This window comes from Trichechus manatus, unplaced genomic scaffold (genome assembly GCF_000243295.1).
Source record: "Trichechus manatus latirostris isolate Lorelei unplaced genomic scaffold, TriManLat1.0 scaffold00005, whole genome shotgun sequence".
NCBI classification, from domain to species: Eukaryota; Metazoa; Chordata; class Mammalia; order Sirenia; family Trichechidae; genus Trichechus; species Trichechus manatus.
This window is the reverse complement of record NW_004443941.1, coordinates 32,984,600-33,008,839: the sequence shown is the minus strand read 5'-3', so window position 1 is coordinate 33,008,839 and position 24,240 is coordinate 32,984,600. Positions and strand designations below refer to the sequence as shown.

The 24,240-nt window shown below is 37.1% G+C and overlaps 1 protein-coding gene across 21 annotated transcripts in view; it reads left to right on the top strand.

Moving 5' to 3' along the window:
- LTBP1 (latent transforming growth factor beta binding protein 1) overlaps positions 1-24,240 on the top strand; it is a 666,638-nt gene that overhangs the window by 565,455 nt on the left and 76,943 nt on the right. For 17 of the 21 annotated variants that reach the window (XM_023736168.1, XM_023736140.1, XM_023736141.1 and 14 more), the window contains 2 exons: positions 15,280-15,405; positions 19,123-19,266. In XM_023736168.1, the coding sequence (XP_023591936.1) occupies positions 15,280-15,405; positions 19,123-19,266 (270 nt within the window). The remainder of the gene's footprint in view (positions 1-15,279; positions 15,406-19,122; positions 19,267-24,240) is intronic. The other 4 variants (XM_023736152.1, XM_023736164.1, XM_023736138.1 and 1 more) reach the window with 1 other exon arrangement.

The following is a 24,240-nucleotide window of genomic DNA, read 5'->3' as shown; positions in this document are numbered from 1 at the left end:
ACCATTTTACATTCCCACCAACAGTGTATAAGTGTTCCAGTCTCTCCACAACCTCTCCAACATTTATTATTTTGTGTTTTTTGGACTAATGCTAGCCTCGTTGGGGTGAGACAGTATCTCATTGTAGTTTTGATTTGCATTTCTCTAACAGCTAATGATCATGAGCGTTTCCTCACGTGTCTATTAGCTGCCTGAATGTCTTCTTTGGCGAAGTGCCTGTTCATATCCTGTGCCCATTTTTTAATTGGGTTGTTTGTCTTTTTGTTGTTGAGGTTTTGCAGTATCTTGTAGATTTTAAAGATTAGATGCTGATTGGATTTGTTGCAGCCAAAAATTTTTTCCCAGTCTGTAGGTTGTGTTTTGACTCTTTTGGTGAAGTCTTTTGATGAGCGTAAGTGTTTGATTTTTAGGAGCTCCCGGTTATCTAGTTTATTTTCTGGTGTTTGTGCATTATTACTTATGGTTTGTATTCTGTTTATGCCATGTATTAGAGCTCTTAGCATTGTCCTTATTTTTTCTTCCATGATCTTTAACGTTTTTGATTTTTTATTTAGGTCTTTGATCCATTTTGAGTTAGTTTTTATGCCTGGTGTGAGGTATGGGTCTTGTTTCAGTTTTTTTGAAGATGGATATCCAGTTATGCCAGCACCTTTTGTTAAAGAGACTGTCTTTTCCCCAGTTAATGGAGTTTGGGCCTTTGTCAAATATCAGCTGCTCATAGGCGAATTCAGCTAACTATTCTTTATCTCATTTTACCTTATTCTTTTGATTAAAAAAACACACAAGCACAATTCTTTGCTCTTTTTCATTTTTTTGCCATTTAGAATTTTATATGAAAAATATTTATTATTGCATTTATGAGCCAACTAAGGGTTTGGTTTCTTTGTCCTAAGCAGAATGTGTATGAGTGGAAGAGTAGGGACACTAGCCATCAGATTCCTACATGTCATCACGTCAGCCCCTGACCTCTGAGAGGAGAGTCTTCCTGGTCCCTGACTTTGCCTCACTGCAACTGTGCTCTCCTAGTTGTGCGTCCAGGCTGGGTGAGAGCTTTGTATGACAGCAAGTGGAGCTGGGTACATCAGGTGTCTCCAGGGCTCTTTGTGCTCTCCATCCAGTTCATACCACAGAATAGCCACATTAGTCTAGTAGAGACCCCAAAAAAGCCCAGCAACACAGATGGAGTGCCAGAAGCCTGCATAACTTGGGCACCTAGCCTCCATTGTTTGCCATCCATGGTTAACTAACCAACGAGTTGGCCACTGAGTCGATTCTGACTCATAGCGACCCCATGTATGTTAGAGTAGACCTGTGCTCCACGGGCCTTTTAATGGCTGATTTTTCAGATGTAGGTCACCAGGCCCTTGTTTCTAGGCACCTCTAGGTGGACTCAAACTTCCAACCTTTTGGTTAATAGCCAAGTGCATTAACTGTTTTCACCACCTGAGGATTCTCCATCCTTGGTTAGTCATAGCTAATTAGGCCTCCAAACCATGACTAAAGTCACCCCCCTAAAACCCTGTCTTTCTGAAAGCATTGTCATTTATTCATTCATTTGAAAACTCTTTATTAAATATATACTATGTGCCAGCCACTGTTCTAGGTAATTGGGCTAAGCCAGCAAACAAAACAATAATCCCCACTTTTTTGGAGGTAATAAACAATAAACTGATAAGTAAGTAAACTATATAATGTGTTAGAAAGTGATAAACCCTATGAAAAAAGGAAAATGTGGAACAGAGTAAGAGGAATCTGAGGGCTAGAGCATGGAATGGGAAGCTGGTACTATACTAACTAGGGTGGTCAGAGTGGGCCATTCTGCCTCTATAATGTGGATTTATGAAAGAAATGTTAAATCTTTTTCTAGATAAAAATGAAGCCATATTAAGTGCCTCTGTTTCTTAAGATGGTCCTCCACCAGCTAAGTGATAAAGACCTAACAATAGACACAGAAAGGGGCATGAAATGGCCTGTGAAGGCCATTTTCCTACTGCCGTCATGATTTCTCTTGTCCAGACATGGGAATAAAAAACCAGATAGATACATTTCTGACATTTCCTATTATTTATTGGAAAGGAAAAACCAAAATCTTTCATTTTAATTCTATATTCCACTCCTATGTTTTCATCCTCTGGATGACGGTTATGTTGTTATTTTTTCTCACTTTTTAAAATAATACCCTAGACTGGGTATCCAATCAGCAACTTCTGCTCTCAATTTTCAAAACAATTCTATTATTGTTTCAAAAATTGAGAATTAGAAGATTTGAAGGGAACTTATTATAACATCCAGCCTTAACTCTGACTCCTGTAGGATTCTAACCAAAGTATTCAAAGAATCAAGTCCTATTGGAAAGCAGGTATAGAGACTTTAATGCCATAACCTTTTTAGATATTTACCATAGACCACTTCTTGCTAGTTCATCTGTTTGAAGGGGAAAACAGAACAAATGCAAGTGGTAGGATGACCAGTTTCTTGAAGCTTACTGAGAGTGTGGTGTCATCAAGACTCAAAGAAGTTGGGCCCAAACTCTAAGGCTAATTTTGTGTTGATCAGGAAGCAGGAAATACAGTAAAGGCAACTTTTGCCAAATCATAGAAATAAAAACGAATTGGGAGCAGGGTGGTTTGTTTTTAGACTTTTAGGTACATTTTCTATGAACAGTGTAGAATGAAAGTATAAAGCCATGGTTGACAATGCTCCAAGTCAATTGGTGGTTTTGTGGCATGGCAGTAGAACTTTGTATCTATCACCAAAGAGAAAATACTGTTTAAAATGATTTAGCCAAGTAGGACACTGTGGTACCCTGACACAATAATATATTATATCTGGCTGCTTGGCCCAAAGATTTTTAGTAGTTTTAGAGTCTGAAACTGAATAGTCTAGTAAGAGGATATGACTTGAGTGTTTCTTAATTTTCTTAAAAAAGGGAAATTTAGTTTAACACTTAGAATCTTCTCTGTCCACATGTAAAAAGAAAAAGGATCATACAGCTTACCAGGTAAGGAAAGGAAGTGGCTTCTCACTATACAGGCTACTGTTGTTTGCACTTACTTCTCCTGTGAATGTACTTCTGCAGAAGTGAGTGAAAATGAATGTTAAAGCATTAGGGAGAGAGCTGAGGAAATTTTGCTGGAATCAGCTGCTCTTGGACCTGGAATGCAGATTTTCCATGCATTGCTTGATTGTCTTTCATATATCAACATTTTTATAAAGAAACACCTAATAGTAGCAAAAAAAAAAAAAAAAAAAAAAACAATCAAGAGCTCTTCCTAAGCCTTTATCACTGCTGACCTTTTAAAACCCCAAACTATGGAAAATCATCTGTTCATAGAAGGAGAAATAAACACTTCCTTTGCAGCCAAAAAATAGACATGAGCCTGCCAGAGAGTGAAATCTGGGGACAGGCAAGCTGGCCCTGCCTGCCTTATACTGACACTGCTCATGCCTGGCCACCGGGGTTCCGGCTTCTATTTTTGTGAGTCCTCTTGTTAGGTCATGGAAAGCTGTTGTTAGCACTATTTTTATACTTTAGACCTGAATTTGTAATGCTTAAGATGAATATGGTATCCCTGGGTGGTGCAAATAGTTAATGCACTCGGCCGCTAACTGAAAGGTAGAATTTTGAGTCCACCCAGAGCTGCCTCAGAAGAAAGTCCTGGCAATCTAAAAAATCAGCCATTGAAAAGCCTATGGAGCACAGTTCTAGTCTGACACACATGGAGTTGCCATAAATCAAAGTTGACAGCAACTGGTTAAGATAAATATATCGATTCCAGAATCAGTTACTTGTTAAGTGTTGTCATGGATTGAATTATGTCCCCCCAGAAATGTGTGCATCAGTTTGGCTGGGCCATAATTCCCAGTATTGTGTGGTTGTCCTCCATTTTGTGATTGTAGTTTTATGTTAAAGAGGATTAGGGTGGGATTGTAACTCCCTTACTGAAGTCACACCCCAGATCCAATGTAAAGGGAGTTTCCCAAGGGTGTGGCCTGTACCACTTTTTATCTTACAAGAGATGAAAGGGAAGCAAGCAGAGAGTGGGGGACTTCATACCACCAAGAAAGCAGTGCCAGGAGCAGAGCGCGTCCTTTGGACCTGAGGTTCCTGTGCTGAGATGCTCCCAGACCAAGGGAAGACTGATGACAAAGACCTTCCTCCAGAGCCGACAGAGAGAGAAAGCCTTCCCCTGGAGCTGTGCCCGAATTTGGACTTGTAGCCTACTAGACTGTGAGAAAATAAATTTCTCTTTGTTAAAGCCATCCACTTGTGGTATTTCTGTTATAGCAGCGGTAGATGACTAAGACAGATGTCTAACTGATAAAAAATTAAGTGGTTGTCTTAGAGTCCAAGTGTGAGTAAAGTGGGGATACTTCATACACCTGATTTCATGGCTTTGTTAAAACAATACTAATAATAAAAATGTGCCTTAGGGTTCTCTGGAGAAACAGAACCAACAGAGTATTTTTACATACACACATATTTATATATGTAAAATTATAAATGATATATAATATAATATCTATCTATATTTGTATCTATATATAGAGAGAGAGCGATTGAGAGAGATTAATTTTAAGGAATTGGCTCATACAACTATGGGGGCTGGCAAATTCAGAATCAATAAGCTCGAAACTCCTGCAGGATATCTATGTTACATGTTACAGTCTCAAGTCAGAATCCTTCTTTGGGTAACGTCAGTTCTGCTCTTAAGGCCTTCAACTGATTGGACTCAGACTTTTATTCAAATGTCACTTTCTCAGTGAATCCTTTTCTGACCACTGTTCTCAGATTTCCATCACTTTCTAACACTTCCCATTCCCCTTCCCCTTCTATGTTTTAGACTTTAGCAACCTTATTCTGTGTTTATCTTGTTTTTTGTTTATTGTCAGACTCTAAGGCCGATGAGGCAGGGGTCTGACTGTTTTGTTCACTGCTGTATACCATGGGGAATATTAGTCAGGGCACAGTAAATATTTGGTGAGTGAATGAAGGGATAAAGACAGTCTGTAGCTCATGCTGGTACAAATCTAATATCTTACTGTTTTCTATTTGTCCCATATTTTCTTTGTTCCTTTTTTCTTTCTTCTCCTTTTTCTTTCTCTCAGATTTTTTTTTTAATAGCGTCTTTACACCCACCCCACCCCCTAGCTTTTATATATATATTTTTTTTTTTGAAAGGATGTTTCTTTATGACTTTTATCTGAACAGTGTATGGAAGGAAAATGAAATATACCAAATGTTAAGTTTAGAATCTGAACCAATACAGTCCAAGATCTACTTTCACATAATGAAAATTGAAATTGTTTACAGTGCTTGTCTATATGCAGCAGAAAATTCAATCTTCAGTTAGAAAACGTTTACTACTGGCAATTTACCGTTTGTATTTGAGAAAGGCATTGGGTCCAAAGTGTTTTTACTTTTCATTCACCAGAACCTCTGAATTAATGTTCAGAAGATTTTACTTCTGAGCAGGGACTCCAGAGTTTTGTTTTGTTTTGTTTTTTTAATAAACAAATATAGCTTGGCTATAGGTTAAACTTGGCTAGGTTAAAAAGTATTTTAAAGGATGTGGGAGAGTGTGAGTGTATATGTATATGTGTTTGTTGTGTGTGTGTTATTTTTCCCCCTTTTGGCAGTTTCATGAGACTTGAAGATTGCTATGGTCTCCTAGCTTAAAGTATGTGTATACTATTAGTTAGTAGTAATTACCAGCAGCATTTTCTCTTAGTATGTAATTTTTATCACTTTGGAGAAAAACACTTTATTTTAAAATGAAACATTCTTTGTTTCCCTAATTGTCAGAAGATATGATAAAATATGACAAGTTTTAAATGTATTTTAAAATATTCATGAATATTCATTTTATTCTCATTTGTACAGTTTTATTTATACAAAATACTCAGTGTATTCCTGTTAGGGTAGACTACATCTTTATACTCAAGAAAAATGATTAAAATTTTACTTCCCGTAACTTCAAATTGTTGATTGCATGCTTATTACAGAAAATTTAGAAAATGCTGAGAAGTAAAAAGAAAAAAAAAACTTACTCGTCCACCAACCAGGGATAACTACTATTAATATTTTGCCTATTTCTTTTTTGTAGTTTTCAGTATTTATATTGTATAATAAAATAGGATTATGCGTCTTTATCTTTACTTTGTAATCTAGCATTTTATTATTTGTATTTTACTCAGATTATTTAAAACCTTTTGGAAAATAAAATTTTTTATGACCATGTGACTTTCTATCGTATGATTGTATCATAAATTTTAAAATTTATGCTTAAAATTTATGAAACATCTTTTATTGTTTCTGTTCAATACTCTGGGAATAGATTTAGATGTAAACATTTATTTTCATCAGTGGTGATGTCCCTAGTCTAGATTCTAAGATGTGTAACTAGTAGATCAAATGATGTTAGTGTCTTGTTTTCCAGAGAGGTTCTACCAGTTCCTGCTTCCACCAGCACCAAATGAGGCTTCCTAGCTCCTAGCAGTCTCTCCAGAAACACATGTTCATATTTTTCTGTTTGTTAGTTTGATAAGGAGAAATGAATATCTGATTTTAATTTGCATTTACTGTTAACAAGGTTAACTTCTTATGTTTTTATCTACTCTCTTTTATGAATTAATTTTTGCCTGTTTGAGATGGAGTTTTAGTGTTTTTCTGATTGATTTATATATATTAAGCATAATGATCATTTAGCTATATTTGACAAATACTTCCTCATCTTTAATTGCTTTTTGATTTTATACTGCTTTTATTTCTTTTATTGCTCTTATGCTTTAAGATTTTCCTCATTCTGTGTATATATATATATCTTATACCATTTTATCTTTACAGTATTATTTTTATATTTAAAATATAAAATATTTCATACATCTGGGATATAAAATTGAATAACCATTTAAGAGTAATATTCTGAATCCAGTGAGGAAAATTAAACATTACATTTTATGAAATGCGTGGTGTATGATAACGTAGTAAAGATTTAACTACTTTTCCAAATGGGTGATTTTCCTAACAATATTTCTGAAAGAACATATTTCTCCCTTAGGTTTGTGATGCTTTCATTATAGATTGAAATTTGATATACTGTCATCTATTCATCATTTTTTTTTAATCATCTGCAAGTCAAATACCTTTCGATTCCTTTCTCTGTAATTCAAGGAATATTTTTCACTTTTTTTCTTAAATTTAACCAATTCTTAAATACTTTTTGTATTTGGTACCAATGTATGTTTTTATGTTTTGTATTTCAATAATTATATATAATATATATGCTATGTAACATATATATTATATATCAAGTTTATATGTTATATTTTTCTGATCTTTCAAGACTCTTTTGAATACTTTAATTAGATTATTATTATATCTGTAATAATTATTTGGAAACCCTGGTGGTGTAGAGGTTAAAAGCTATGGTTGCTAACCAAAAGGTCAGCAGTTGTAATCTACCAGGCACTCCTTGGAAACTCTATGGGCAGTTCTATTTTGTCCTATAGGGTTGCTATGCGTCGGAGTCAACGGCAATAAATTTGTTTTGTTTCGTTTTAAAATAATAATTAATTAGACCTAACTCCTATGGTTAGCTAGTTTAAATATTTATTTCCAGTACTTTTGTAGCAAGACTTTCTTAAACTTGAGTTCTTAATTTTGGTTCTATTTTCATGAGAATCAAATGTAACTAGAAGTAATTTTTATAAGAGCCCATAAATGATATAGTATCTGAGAAAGTCATTCTGTTGTCTTCCCACATGAATGTCAGATTTTTTGTTTATGGAATTTCTTAGAGTTATGAATATTTTCCACAAAATTATCCAGTGAAATTGAGAACAGCTTGTTTTTTTAATGGCAATTCTTTCTTCTAGCTAGATACTTGTAAATATTTTCTTTAGCCTTATAATTGTCTAGGATATGTCTGAGTATGGGGTCGTTAATTTTACAAAGTAAACAGTGAGCCTCTTCAATCTGGATATGCAATCCTTTAAAAAAATAAAAATTAAAAAAAAACTTTAAATTTCTCCATATTAGTTTGATTTTTGCTTCTATTACAGCTACTATATGTTTTCTACAGGGATACTCTTTAAGTCAAGAATCTGTGGCTTCTGTATTCATCATTTTCTTGTCCATCATTTTGTCCCTTTCATCTGCAGTGTGGAAGAACTTTCCAAGTTTGCCTTTGATAATTTCAAATACAGTTACTGTGTTGTAAATTCTACGTTTTTACTGCCTTCAGTGCAACTTTAATTTGACTCTTGCTGTTGAATGAGGTGGAAAATGCGTAGACTACCAGTTGTTTTTCTAGCCCAGCCCCATTGCCTTTGGAGGTTCATTCTCCCATGTTATGACCATAAATACTGAGCCTTGAGTTTTGGTGATACTGTGATGTGCCATCTTATCCAGGGTCTTCATAATTGTTCAGTGAGTAACAGGAAGATGCTGTGTGAGTGGACACATTTTTCAGCATTAGGTTAGGTCAGAAAAGGCTTCCAGAAGCCTCCAGTTTAGCTTTGGAGGGTAAATAAAAGTTATCTGGTGAAAAATGTGGTCTGGGAGCTGCATTCCTGGCAGAATAAATGCCACGAGCAAATATTCAGAAACATGAAATATTGCATAGGGTTAGGAACACTATGTATAAATTAGTTTCAGTTGAACATGTAAGGGAAAAAAAGTGAGATATAAGATATATATCACTATACCTACTGAAGAGGCAGACAAAAACCACATTGTGGAAGGCTTGTTTAGTTACATTGAACAAGTATTCATTGTGCACCTTTCATTTGCAAGACTTTGTCCTAGGTGATGGACATACAGGGTGAGTGAACAGACGTGGTCTCTGCCTTCATGGAACTGCGCACGAGGCAAGCGGTAAACAAATAAGCATTCCAACAAGCATATGACCGTAGCTAATTACAACTGCTCTGAAGAAAAGAATAGGGTCAGTGAGAAGAAGCCAGAGGGAAAGCCTCATTTTAACTGGAAGATCTCTTTAAGGAAATGACGGTTGAGTGGGGCTCTAAAGGATAAGTTGCTCAGTTGAAGAGTAGGTTGAGGGTGGCCAGTGGGATGGAGCATTCACAGGAGGAGTTATAGCAAGAGCAAAGGCTCTGAGGCAGGGAAGTACTTGGTGCCCTCAGGGAAGTGAAAAAGGCCATAGCTGACACTTAGTGAGAAGTAGGTCTGGCGAGAGATGGAGCTGGAGAGACGGGACAAAAGAATAAGAGGAAACCCAAGAGCATATAGAACCACAGAATCCAAGGGAAGGGGTGCTTCAAAAGAAGAGAATGGTCAGTTGCACTGCATATCACTGAAAGGTCTATTAAACAACAATCAAGAAGAATCCTTTGGATTTTACAAAATGGGACCTTATCAAGAGTAGTTTCAATGGAGTCCTATATATGGAAGCCACCCAAGATTGACTTTAAGAATTAACGAGAAGTCAGGAAGTGGAGACAACATGAATAGACAACTTGAAGACCTTGGCTGTTAAAGGGAGGTGAGAAATGTGGTTTTGGCTGAAGGGATTATGGTGCAAAGAAGCTCTTTTTTGTTTTTAAGATGGAGACAACAGATGTTTGATCCTGATGGAATGACCCAATAGAGAGGGAAAGAAGGGGAAATATAAGATGCAGGGGTGAGGGACCAGCTAGAAGAGCAAATTTCTTTAGAAGTCAAGTATAGATGAGCTCCAAGGAGCATGTAGGAAAGGCCTTTATGCTATTATCCGTGGGGAAAAACTGAAGAGGTTTAAGCAGAGAGTTATTTGACTGTACTGTTTTAATAAGTGAATCATTCTGTCATACTAGATAGTATTAATAGTAATAATATGCATGGCTCTTACAGATTCATAAACAAAACTGCTTTGGTAATTTAATAAATTGCCTTTCATGTAGCAAAAAGAAAATCTATGATATTTGGATGATTCAAAATTTAGTTTCATCTTCAAAATTCAACTTCAACAAAATAGGATGGTTTTCACTTTCCCATTTAATGAAGCTTACATTTTGGTAAGGTTTTATTTTAACGTAATAATAAATTTTCTTAACGGGTTTTTCTTTTTTTTTTGGCAGAGATAACCTTAATTGTAGCAAGTCTTAGAATTTTATTTATTGATAGGGCTATAACAATGGAAAAGATACCAGAGTTCATATCATCAAAGAAAATTCTAATGAAATAATGTTTTGTTTTTAATATACAGGTCATTAGTCAGAGAAGTAAAGCAAATGTTGTCTTCTTGTTAAGCTATTCCTCACCTTATTGTTGGCATGAAACTGCTAACAGTTTCATATATCATTTTAATAAACTATTACCTATTAAAGAACTAATCTCCAGCAGTCATTCCATGTTATTTTTCCTGTTCATTCAAATCCAAAAAATTGGTCATCTAAACTTTCTGTGTTAGTCATTATTATAGTAAGTCTGAGACTGCAAGATGCCCAGCAATTCATAACCAGCCCGGGGATTGTGCACCTTCAGGCCAATTATTCAGTTCCTGTGACAGTAACAAGAAATCATTATCTACTCTGAATTGTGTAGAATTAATTAAAATTGTATAGAATTAATAAAAAGGAAAGTAAGATATTTTACTTCAAGCATCTGGACCAAAAAGCCACCAGCTACTTTCCCTTCCTCTTCCTCCTTAACCTCCTTCCCATTTTAGTAGGGAAGTAAGCTATTGGTGGGGTTTAGTTGAAGATTACTCTGTAAAGTATCCCTGATAAGCACAGTAATGCACAGAACGCTGTGGGAGCCAAGAGCAGGGTGCCTTCATCTGTGCTCCTGGAGTAGTAAGGAAGGCCCTGCAGAGTAGGCACTCCTTGGGCTGACTCCTGAAGGGCCAGGAGGAGTTTCTGAGCAAAGCAAATAGGAAAGGACTTTCTAGTGTAGAGGGGAGTATGAACCAAGTCAATTAGAAATTAAAGATGGTGGTATTTTCAAAGACTCCAGTAGACTGATATGGCTGGAATGTAAAGTGGGGACGAGGTTTTGCTGGGAACCATGGCCAGACAAGTGGCCAGGAGCCAGATAACAAAGAGTACTCTATCCTGTGTGGAGAGAGGTCGTTATCCTCTACCCAGGAAAAGATACTGAACATTCTGAGCAAAGGAATGGCACTGACAGATATGCGTTTTGGAAAGGGCACATTGGCGGCAGTTTGGATCAGAGGGATGGGGGCAGTACTGGAAATGGGGAAACCAATTAGGAGTAAGAGGAGGTGGCTGCACTACTCCAGGAAAGACGGAAAAGAGGGCATGATAGGAGAGAGACAAGGACTAGTTGGGTAGGGAAGGGTCCTGGATGACATTAAGTTTTCTGGCCTGGATGACTAGTTAGAGTCGCTGATGAAGGGGATATAGGAGAAATGGGGGTGAGGTGAAAAGGGCATGATAATAAGTTCATTTATTGTGAGCAAGTCCAGTAGGCATTAGATAAATGATCCTAAAGGACAGAGGTCAAGCCTTGAGAGAGACTGAGAAATCATCAGTATTTAAGTGGTAGTTGCATTTCTAAGTTTCCTTCCAGCCCTTAAATCTTGTGGTTCAGTCAGTAACACAATCTGTCTGTCAAACGCCTATTTCAGGGAGGCTAAAATGAGCAGTGGCCTGTGTTAAGTGATTTGGTGACATAATGCAGTTCTTCCTTACATGGTTGTGTCAATAAATTATAATGCCACTCTTACGCTGACGTTGAAAATAAATCAGATTTACTGCCTTTTTTGTGTTAGATGCTGCAAGGAAGATTCGTTTTTTAAAATGTGAACTAAATATCGGTCCCTAAGTTCATTGACCTTTCAGTTCAAGTGTTGGGGGGTAAGATACAGAGGCATAAAAAGGAAGGATGGATGTGAAAGGAATTTCTCACTAAGGTCAGGAAGTGGGGAGATTTGTATGAAGACCACTTTAGGCTTGATGAGCTTGAGATAATGACAGATGATCAAATTGGAAATGATTAAGAGCAAGAAATGTGCTTGGGAAGGGATCGTGGCTGGAGTTGCAGACTTGGGATTCATCCGAGGGCTGCGATAATTGAAGTTGGGAAAGTCTGAGGAGGGCGGAGAGAGAGTACTGGGGACGCAGCAGATCCCAGGAGGGCCTGGGCTTTGGCAGAGATCCTCCTCAAGGCTGTGAAAGGGTGAGGATGAGCCCGAGTGGTTAAGGTAGGAGAAAAAGAATGATACTCTGTTATGGAACATGGGAGGGGAGAGTTCAAGGAGGGGTGACAACCAGACTTAAAGGTCAGGGTGATGATGACTCACTGGAAGTTGGTCATTAGACTTACTGATGGTCGGTCATTGTTGGCCTTTCTCAGAGGAGTTTCCATTGGATAAAGTGTTAGAAAGTCAAAGTCGTTAAAGATGAGGAGGATTAGGTACAAACTATCGGATGGAAAACATTTGCTCTGTAAACTATCACCTAAACCACAAAAAAAAAAAAAAAAAAGGATAAGGAGAAGGAAGTGGAGGGGTAATAATAATGATTATTATTTTATATGTATAATGTTGTTTTTAGTTGCCATTGAGTTGATTCTGACTCACAGTGACCCCATGTGTGCAGAGTACAACTGCTCCATAGAGTTTTCAAGGCTGTGACCTTTCAAAAGCAGATTGCCAGGCCTGTGTTCTGAGGCATCTCTGGGTGGGTTTGAACTGCCAACCTTTTGGCTAGTATTCGAGCACTTAACGATTTGCAGCACCCAGGGATGACATATGTATAATAAATATATATAAATAAGCTTAATATTATTATCGACATATATTGAATGCTTCCTATAGGTGGTGTTCAAAGCTCTTTATACATGTTATTTTGTTTAATCCTTTCAGTAATTCTGAGAAGAACATACCAATATTATCATTGTTGTTATTATTTTCCTTTTACAGATGAAGAGTACACTCACTCCTCACTTGTCAACATGGTTACTTTCCAAAGACCAGGTCGTTATATGAAAATTGGTGTTATATGAAAATGGAGGATGACTACATCATTACATAACTGCCAAATTATATCATTACATAACTGCCAAACCACTGAGAATCATGGTCCAGCCAAGCTGACACATAACCTTAACCATCACAGCCAGTGTTACTCTTGCCTCACACCTTAGCATTCGTTACTGCCAGATGTATGTCGTTAATGTGTGTCTTAGTCATTTAGTGCTGCTATAACAGAAATACCACAGGTGGATGGTTTTAACAAAGAGAAATTTATTCTCTCATAGTGTAGTAGGCTACAAGTCGAAATACAGGGCATCAGCTCCAGGGGAATGCTTTCTCTTTCGGCTTTGGAGGAAGGTCCATGTCATCAATCTTCCCTTGGTCTGGGAGCATCTCAGCACAGGAACTCAGGTCCAAAGGACGCGCTCTGCTCCCAGCACTGCTTTCTTGATGGTATGGGGTTCCTGTGTGTCTCTGCTTGCTTCTCTCTTTTATATCTCAAAAGAGATTGGATTAAGACACTATCCAATCTTGTAGACGTCATCAGTATAACCTCATCATAGTGACAGAGTTTACAACACATAAGGAGATCACATATAACCTCATCACAGTGATAGAGTTTACAACACATAAGGAAATCACATCCGATTACACAGTCATACAATACTGGGAATCATGACCTAGCCAAGTTGATAGATATTTTTGGGGGACACAATTCAATACATGACAATGTGCAAAATTGTTGGATAGTAGATTTTTACTATTTTTGTAAATGTGAAATGTCGGATAACGAGATAGTCAATAAGTGAGGAGTAGTGTATTAGGAAATAAAGGCAATGAGTGAGACCATTCTTTTGAGACATTTTGCAGTGATAGAAGGAGTGGAATAGCACAGTAACTAGGGTAACATTGTGGTCATGTGAAAACTGTTTCAAGAGATTTGAATATTGCTTAAGGCAGAGAGGGAAGGAGCTAGAGGAGAAATAATTGAAGAGGCTGGAGATGAATTAACTGATGGGACTAGATGGCAGAAGAAGTTGATAGGGATGAGAGAAAGGGCCCAGGCTTGAAAGGAAAAGAGAATCAGCTTACTTTGATTTGAGAAAATTAAGGAAACTTTGATGGAATAACTCATATTTTGCAATTCAAAAGTGAGACAGTCTCTGAACTTATACTTGGTAGCGTCAGTGTTGGAAAATTAAGAAGGAAAGTGAAACAGATGCTGAAGAAAATTGTATGTCTATTCTTTTTCTTCTAAAATATTTCTTGGACTTGTTTTTTTTTAAATTTTTAGAGGAAAAGCCCTATTGATAATACTGTCAACTCCCCCCAAACTAAATTCTGTCAAGTGCATTTAATTTTTCATTTTATCACTTGAATCAAAAGCAGAATTTTCATCACATATATTTGATGCTTTAATTGAATTTCTTAATTGCTTCTCCAAAAAGATATATTTTGGAACTGTTAAGTCTGGAATCAGAGAGAGCAAAGGACCTGGCAGATGAAAGTGTGCACTGTGGCAGTAAACTAAGAGAATGGGAATGAAAGAGTGGAGAAGAAAAGTTGCAGCTGTAAGGGTAAAGAAGAGTTATATCTAAAAGTTGGGTTGTAACTTTACAGTTGAGACATGACTTTTACAAGAACATTTTTATCAGTGAAAACAAAGGCACAGGATCAGTATTTATCATTGTGTTTACAGAGAACAGAATGAATTCACAAGTTGCCCACTGGCTAATCAGTTGGAGCAGCGCTGACATTCAAGACCTTAAATGTCACTTGGTAACAGGAAATCCTTTCTGGTGAATACCTGGGATTGGCTGGCTGCACTTCAGAACTCACTGGAATCACTCTCTTGATGCCATGCAAATGCTGTTTAGCCTTGATCAAGGTCATCTACAGATTTGAATAAACCAGTGTCCAGGGGGACCAGAGCTTCTTTCAGCCACAACTCTTTAGATAGAACTATTTACATTTACCACGACCAAAAACTATGACAGTATTTTTCAGTTGTTTTCACCATAGCTATATACCCTCTTTGGAAATAAAGAACTGAAAATATTTAGAAAATACTGATGGTGGTAATTGTAGTGGTCATTTCAGTTTGTAAACATTTCCTGAGGAAAAGTAAATGTTTTCTCCTAGAACTTAACATTTTGGCTGTTAAGACATTTCCGTCAAAACATTTTATTTATATGTAAAATGTTTTAAAGTACTTTCTGTGTAAACATGATCATCTCATACTAATCAGGGTGTGTGGAGTGCCTCTGTCCATCATTAATATCTGGTGTTTGTCATCCTGTGCTTGTTTTGTGTCTGATGTTAAATGTCTTTTTTGCAGATATTGATGAATGTGTAAACAACACTGTTTGTGACAGTCACGGGTTTTGTGACAATACGGCTGGCTCCTTCCGCTGCCTCTGTTATCAGGGCTTTCAAGCCCCACAGGATGGGCAAGGGTGTGTGGGTGAGTGTTTAGATTTTTTTCCCCAAAATATTTCACATCTCCCAGCTGATAAGAAATCAAAGTGATCAACAACAGGAGAGATGATAAGCAAGATAATGTGGGCAGAATTTCATCAGGATTTTATTTTGTCGCACAGTATTGGGGTGTGTAAAATTACCTGTGGTTTCTGAAATGGCCTAGGCACATTAAGAAATATAGAAGTATAACTTTAAATTTAAGTATATTTTCAAAAGAGCATCTGTTTAAACTTTTAGCAAGTGTGTGGAACTCTGTAGTCCCTCCTGCATGGGAAATAGAGTCTGGTGTGTGGTATAGCTTGTCAGTCTTCAAAATGCACCTTCTTAGGCAGTGCATTTAAAGACAAGTGTCGGCAAGAGCTTCAGTTTCCAGGAATGACACCCGTAAAATGATGCTTTGGCTTGTGCAATTGTATTTTTTCAGTCTGTCCTGGGATTGACGGGACTGGAAGGAATCTTGAATACCATCAGATGTTCTAGAATATGGTCCAACACATTCTCATATAGAAGAAGAAATTTTGTATTTCAGTTTCTAATCAGTTGTGATTTCTCCAAATCAAATTCATTAGTAAATACATTTACAATTAGAACAATTAAATGGGGAAAAGAAGAAAGTTTATTAAATTCAAAACTTCACAGAATAAGTCACCTTATTCTTATTAATTGGAGGAAAATATCTGTTTTCACTACATGGCAGATAGCACATGAGGAGGAGTCAGTAACTTTTTAGTTTGAAAATTTGCAATTAAAGGATTAGTTCAATGGCATCCAGATTAAAGTGGAAAACAAAATCTATTCAGAGGTTTAATGGTAATATCACTTGAATAGTAATTGCTTTTATGAGATTAATTATTAAATTTAATTAATTCCCAATCACAAATAAAAATTATTTACAAAGCTGTAATATGGTTTTGAACATATGCATCTGCCAGTTAAAAACATATATATTATTGAAAACTTGGTCACAGATACAAACTCAGATACTTATTTAAATTATCCTTGTTGTGAATTGATATCATCTCCCATTATTAGAGTACATTTTTCTTTTAAAACATGCTGGCGTACATCAGCACAAACACAATAAACTTGTTTGCAACGTAGAGTAAGAACAAGGAAACGGTGTTGTGTATGAGTCATTTATGGGCAAGTCATAACCTCTCTCACCTTCAGTTCTCAGAGACCTGAAAAAGTTAAGGGGATGGATATTCCTTTAAAAAGTGAAGGGATTGCATCTAGTGCTTTCTAAGTCTCTTTCCAGCTCCAAATTTCCCTGACATGTAATGGTCACTAGGTGGTGTGTTTCAGGCATTACTAGAAATTGCTAATATTCATATCTTTGAGAAAATGGTGCCTTTTTCTTTATTCCGATTACTTAGGTAAGAGCCAAATCAAAGAGTTTAATAGAAAAAAATGTTCTCCTCTTAGTCATTTTGTTTTTTGAGCTATTGAGCCTATTTTTTTCTTTATTAAGTAACAACTGAATTATAGAAAGACAAGATTCCAAACAGGGAAAACAATAGAGTTCATTGCAGCTCAGCAGCTACTGCTGAGTGTCCATTATATGCTATGGATATCCCAGACACTGGGCTTAATGCTGGGACAAGGACAAAGAGGAGATCCCTGTGCTTGACCAAGAGACACAAACACATTTGTTATTTTGATGCCAAGTACTATGTGTGGCTAGGAAGGTATACATCAGGGTGTCTGGAGAGCACGGAAATCATCAGCAACATCTGCTTATTTACAAATGAAGAATTAGTCACAAGAAGACATAGCTATTTCATAATACGGGGACGGCTGTCCTAATCTCTACTCCCAACTCCCACTTTGGTCTCCTTTCCACCCAATACAGGTGATAAAATTCATCTGACATTCACTTAATATTTTGACTACTGTAGGTCATAGGGCCTGGTCTCTACTTATCTTCCCAGCTTCACTGCTTCCTTCCTCACGTTTTATATTCCAGCAGCATGATGCTGCTTTTGGTTGCTCTTTTAACTGTGTAGTTATTCGGCTTATATTTGCTTTTGCTCCTTCTGCTGGGAATATACTGCCGACCTCCCTTTCCCTGTGCCTGGACTCATCCCATTCATTCCTGAAGACTGACATTAGGTGTCATCTCCTCCCAGATGCTGTCCCTGATCTATCACTCACTCTTAGGCTGAGCTGTGACCCCTCCTCCTGCTTCCATAACACTTTAAGCAAACATCCATTATAGTGCTTTAACAACCTTTTTGGGGGGATAATTTAATTATGTGCATACCACACATAGCCCCCTTCTCCAAGGCCACAAGCTCCACATGACTGAGAATTTTGCTTTTTTCTTTCCCCTGGGTGTGGCACAATGCTTTGCCTGTTGCTGCACTCAGTAAGTTTTGTTTCAAGTGTTAACTGTTGAAATATCAGATATTGAACCATTAACTCCACATAGCTCCTGTGGCCCTGGTTAATGTTCATTTCTAACCAGCCAGATGAGCACCCCAAACCCATGTTAACTTTTCAGTTCAGCACATGAAACACCAGCCTCAGGTAAGGAATATTTGTTATCATTTGGTGAACTTACTACATTCCATCTTATTTGCCTGTTTATTCATTCTTTCAAAAATATTACCCAAGGACCTGTTGTATACACTTCACCATGCTAGGTACTATGAAGTCAAGATATATAAACTTTTTGTACAATTAACTGGGTATAGCAGGTGAAAGTAGCATTTTTTTTCTTTACTGAGTGATTTGGATAATAGCTCAAATTCTTAACTTTCTGTGAAACATCTCAGAGTGTGCCTATGAAAGCTGATGTTTGTACATGTTTAATGCATAAAATGCATGAATATTTTGGATGTCAAGTCAGACACTGACTTGCTGAACTGGGCACTTATTAATAAAATTTCACAGGTGGAGAAAAGGTAAAAAGTAGTATTGGACAAGGTCGAGTATAAAATCAGCCTTTCTTTAGTGCAGTGTACTTGTATAATTTTGAATAAAACATACTTATCAATGAGATTCCTTGACTGTATTTTGATTATTTTATATTTAAGTATAGAAGAAAATCATTTAGCTAAATCAATGAGAAATATCAATAAAATTTTAAAAGGTACAGTGAAATCAGTGATAAGTTATTGGACCAATTTCTTTCATGTGTATGGTTAATGTAGCATGATTAATATTTATAGGGTTGTTTCCTTCATTTCTCAAAGGGATAGACAACCTGAATTCTGATTGTTAAGTTATGGACATTTTGGCTGCTAGAGAACTGTGTTTACAGACATTTAAATAGCTTTTTAAAAATATTTTTAAATGAATATAAAGAATTCTATGGTTTCTGAATTAACAGTGTTTCTAATTTTCTTTGGATTCAGAAGTGAGAGTAGAGTATTGGGTCATTTAAGACTTCATTATGTCAAAAAATCAGAGAAGACAAAATAGAGGGTCAAAGGGTCCATACAGTGCTTACAGTACAATTCCATGATGTGCCTTAAAACTAGAATGGGAGTTTTAGAACCTTTGCTTTTCATTTTCATGGTCTTTTCATGCAAACCAAATAATAGCAGCCCCGTCCCTAAAAGAGCAGAAGGGGTTTGATTGCTTACTGGGGATCCCCTCATTTCAGCAGACATGACCAGTCTTGGCACAGCTGGTAAAATAAAGAGCTGTCAGGAATGAGGCACATGTCTAAATTGACTCGTGCTCTGTTTTCCAGATGTGAACGAATGTGAACTGCTCAGTGGCGTGTGTGGCGAAGCCTTCTGTGAAAATGTGGAAGGGTCCTTTCTGTGTGTGTGCGCAGATGAAAACCAGGAGTACAGTCCCATGACTGGGCAGTGCCGCTCCCAGGCCTCTGAAGGTAAGTCACAGTGGCACTTTGTTGGGGGTGGAGGTCTTCTCTCATGGGTTTGGACCTCCAGTCTTGAGCTAAACACCCTGCGAGTGCGGTAAGAAATAACCAAATGTTCTGGCAGGATGTTGTCTTGGATGCCTCTGTGCTTTTTCGGTGCCTCCTTTATCAGTGGAATCAGGATGTGTGATGACTGTTTAGACTAGATGGCCTCTGATGTGCTCTCCAACCCAGAGACGCCATGAGTAAAGGATCCAAAATTATGAGAACATTTGCTGGGTATTTCTTAAAGTTTGGAGAGGTTTCAGCTCAAGGTTTAATATGGCATCATCTTGTTAAGTTGCATAGTCCGCCTTTCTCATCCCTTGGAGAGAAGTATCTTGACACTGCTCTAAATTAAAAGCAACATACAGGCCTCTCAGGAGCTACAAAGACTTCTACTTGGAATTCCTAAGGTGTTTTTCCAGAATTTGGCCTAGAGAGTAACAGTGTTTACATTTGCTTAAAACTTGATTTAGGCTGTGTCATCACAGCATGAATTGAAAGAGAGAGCTGACAGTTTTCCAGATAAATTAATCAACTTCCAGTTCACTCTTTTACTTTGTGCCATCTAGCTCTAGCTTGGTTGCATTTTAAGGAAAGCAAAAGACCAGATGGTCCTTTGAGAGTCAAATAAAATTAAACATGGAACATTTTTCTTCCTTGTTCAATGTCAGTCAATTTTATCCATGCTTCTACAGTAGTTTTCACGACTCCCCTATAGGGTATATTAGTTTTGTGTACACGTGTAAAGTAACTATCTTTGCAAGTAATAGGAAGTAAAATATAAACATATTTTCATTCACACACATTTTTCTTCTCAATTTTTAAATAAACAAATGTGAGGTGTGCAGACAGTAATTCAAAAACACTGCCCGTGGTGAGTGGCAGGGAGGGGAAAAGTGGGACTCACTGCTTAGGGGACACTGAGCTTCTGTTAAGGGTGATGGGAAAATTGGAAGCAGATAATGGTGACCGTTGAATACCATGATAAACAGCTCATGTTACTGAATGGTACACGTAAAGAGTGTTGAAAAGGCAAATGATTTGTCACATGTATATTTATAACAATAAAAATAAAATATAGGAGTACAGACTAGGAATAAAACAAAACGAAACACTGCTCAGGGGTGGGGGAGAGGGTATTACTGGAGGGAGGGATTGCTGTTTGTTCAGTGACAGCCATTGCAACTCATATGCCATAGAGAGAAGACTTTTCATCTTAGTTCTACCTGAAAGCAGAAAACAAAAAGCAAGCAAAAACCTGGTTGGCCAGTAATAGGAGATCGGTTAAGTAACTGTCTTTTTCTTATTTGCCTTTGGTTCCATAGAGTGGCACCACACACACAGTGTTATTTTTAATAAAATAATTCACATATGATAATATTATATAGTCGTTAAATGGACTATATGAAGATCAGATAGTCATGATCAATGCGTATGATACAATGTTAAGTGAAAAAAACAAAAGGAGAGTATTCCAGCGATTACAGTCTATGAAGGGAGGGATGGGAAAAAGGAAGAAAGGGAAATAGACATAAAAAGATAATAACTGTCGGACTTAATGGAGATTTTAGGTTTTTCCTTTCTATCCAAACTTTCTATAATATTACTTTAAGTTGGAAACCAGGATTCTGGTCTGCTACCCACTTTCTAACTGTATAAACTTGGGCATATCACTGAACACTTATGAGTTTTGGTTTTCTCACCTATAATATAGAGAGAAAGGATATATTTATCTTACAGTTTTATGAATAGTAAATGAAATAATATATGTAAAAGCCATTTGTAAAATGCAAAATGATCACATTTAAAATGCTGTTCATTAATGGCAATCTACTATATGAAGTATTTAAACAGCAAGGTACATCCCAAACACATAGGGAATATCTATTTCCCATCCTTTTGTGATCTCTTCTGAAATGGTGTATCTTTTAAATATAAATTTTTTCTAGAATGTTTTAGTGGCATCGAGGCATATTCAATTCACATAGCTTCAATTAGGGTACAAGTTTGGGATCTGTGATGGCTAAGGTTGTGTGTCAACTTGGCTGAGCCATGATTCTCAGTGGTTTGGCAGTTATATAATATTGTGATCACCTCCATGATGAGATTTGATATAATGTGATCACCTCCATGATGGGATCTGCTGTGAGTAGCCAGTCAGTTGAAAGGGAGTTTCCCTGAGCATGTAGCCTGCATCGAATATAAGTGGACATTCTGGCAAGGCTTGTGGGCGTTTGCTCACCCTGGATCCTGCAGCTGGCTCTTGTTCATCTGACCTCTGGTTTTTGGGACTTGAGCTAGCAGCTTACCTGCAGTCTTTCCTGCTGATCTTGAGATTCGTCGATTTTCGCAGCCTGTGAGCAAGACCCCTGCTGTCTGACCTGCCAATCTTGAGTTTGCCAGCCCTTGCGGCAACATGAATCAGGAGAAGCCTCTATCCTGATCCACGGACTTGGGACGTTCCAGCCTCTACAACTGTCTGAGCCATTTCCTTGATATGTATATATAGATAGATAGATAGATATACATCTATACGTTTTACTGGTTTTGCTTGTCTAGAGAACACAGCCTAAGAAAAGATCTTAAAGTATGCTCATTTAAGTTTTTAGAGATTAATAATGACCCATAATAGGATTATAAGAGAATCTGAATCATTTTTGCTAAACCTGACTAGCTTTCTGTGAACTGCATTGTCCTGCATCTTAACACTTTACAGTGACTCTTCTTGCAAGCTTTGTTCCTCACCCCCTGCTTTTCACGTTTTTTTGCAACCAAGCCCCTAACACCTGTTTTGCCTTTTGCTCTTTCATTGGTTGTCTCTCTTTTGGGAACGTTTAGTCAGGTTTCACTAAGTACCTTCCTTCTGCTTTTCCAAAGAACATCATTTTGAATGCTCAGCTTCACAAAGCCGTGTCTGCTATAGTCTCTCCTTCCTCTTAATATTATATCTAATCCTTAAATTTCTGGGTTTGTTTCATATGTTTCCCATAGCTCCCTGTACATCCCAATTGTTCTATTGCTCCATATCAGTGTGATCTGACTACACCAGTAAATGGATTTATTAATATTTGTATAGTTCCTGGCAAACTTAGACTGATTATATGTAATCTTAAGACTGTCTTATAATGGCATCTTCTTCTTGTGTTGGCAATCCTCTGGCAGAGTCCTGAGAGACTGAGTTTAGCTATGAACTGCAACAGGAGCCATCTGTGTGGCATCATCAGAGCCAATAACTGATTAATTATTTGAAAAAATGATTAAAACTGGAAGTCATCAAAAAGATAATGTAGGTTTTAAATTTTTAGTTTTTAACTTAAAACATATAAATGTACCTTCATTCACCAAATTTTAGAGGTCTTTCTTTGAGTAGAGGTGTGCTCTTGGAGTTCTGTATGGCTTGTCTTGCCTAGAACACATCTATTATGTGTTATCTTCGTTGCCCACTTTAAAGGCAGTAAGAATTTACAGACATTCGCAAAGCGAATGAGTGCAAAATCTCTCTAGATTTTTACTGCTGTCTCATTCACAGCTAATTTGATAGTATTCCTTTTACTGAATCAACTTTATCTAGTATTTCTAAAGCATTCAACTTGTCCTAGAAACAACACTTCTTTTCATACTCATATTTTACTGCTTTACATACCATTGAATTATGTAATTGTAATAATGAATACAGTGGCACAGGCATGTTAGTGAATAAAGACAGCTGACTCTTGGTGGCATACTGCTCACCCTGTAAGGGCAGAATTGCATGGACCTACTCAGGAATAGCCAGCTGGCTGTGGGCATGCCACCTGCTGTGGGCATCAGCCAGAATGTTTTTCAGATGGAGAGAGAATATCAGTAAATCCAATAAGTTGGTTAAATGGAGGCCAATTAAAAGAGCTGTACCATACTCCAGTGAAAGAATTTGCTGTTACACAGAATAAAATGTTTTATACTAAATTTAAACAAAGTTTTCAACTAGGATTCAAATTAATTTCAGACTGTATTTCATATCCATACCATCTTAAATGTATGTTGTTGTTAGTTGCCATAGAGTTGATTTTGGCTTGTAGCAACCCCATGTATGTAGATTAGAACTGCTCCATAGGGTTTTCAAGGCCATGACCTTTCAGAAGCAGGTTGCCAGTCCTATCTTTCAAGGTGCCTCTGGGTGTGTTTGAACCACCAACCTTTTGGCCAGTAGTTGAGCGCTTAACTGTTTGTGCCAGCCAGACACCTCTTAAATATGTGCATGTATGTATAAATCATATTATATATAAGATGATTATATGTATGTATAATCATATTACATATGTCATATAATATTCATAATATTATATGTATAATATTATATATAATAGTCATCATTATAAATGTGTGTATATATATATATACACCCGCTCCTCACGTATTGACATGGTTAGGTTCCAAAGACCAGTCGTTATGTGAACATCAGCGTTATGCGAAAATGGGGGATAACCACATCATTACATAACTGCGGATTTACGTAACTTCCAAACCACTGAGAATTATGGTCTAGCCAAACTAACACATAATCTTAACCATTACAGCCAGAGTTACTGTCACCTCACACCTCAGCGTTCATTACTGCCAGGCGTATGTCATTAATGCACAAAATAGTCAGATATTAGATTTTTTACTGTTGTCGTAATGCGAACTGTGGGGTAACGAGCTTGTTGATCAGTGAGGAGAAGGTGCATACATTTATAGTATATATTATAATATTCATGATGATAATGATGAATGATACATTAACAACTCAGATCTCATCCTTTCTGAAAAACAATTGTTGTTGTGTGCCCTCGAGTCAGTTCCAACTCATAGTGACCATATAGGACAGAGTAGAACTACTTCATAGGGTTTCCGAGAAGTGACTGGTGGATTTGAACTGTTGACCTTTTGGTTAGCAGCCTGAGCTCTTTACCACTTCAC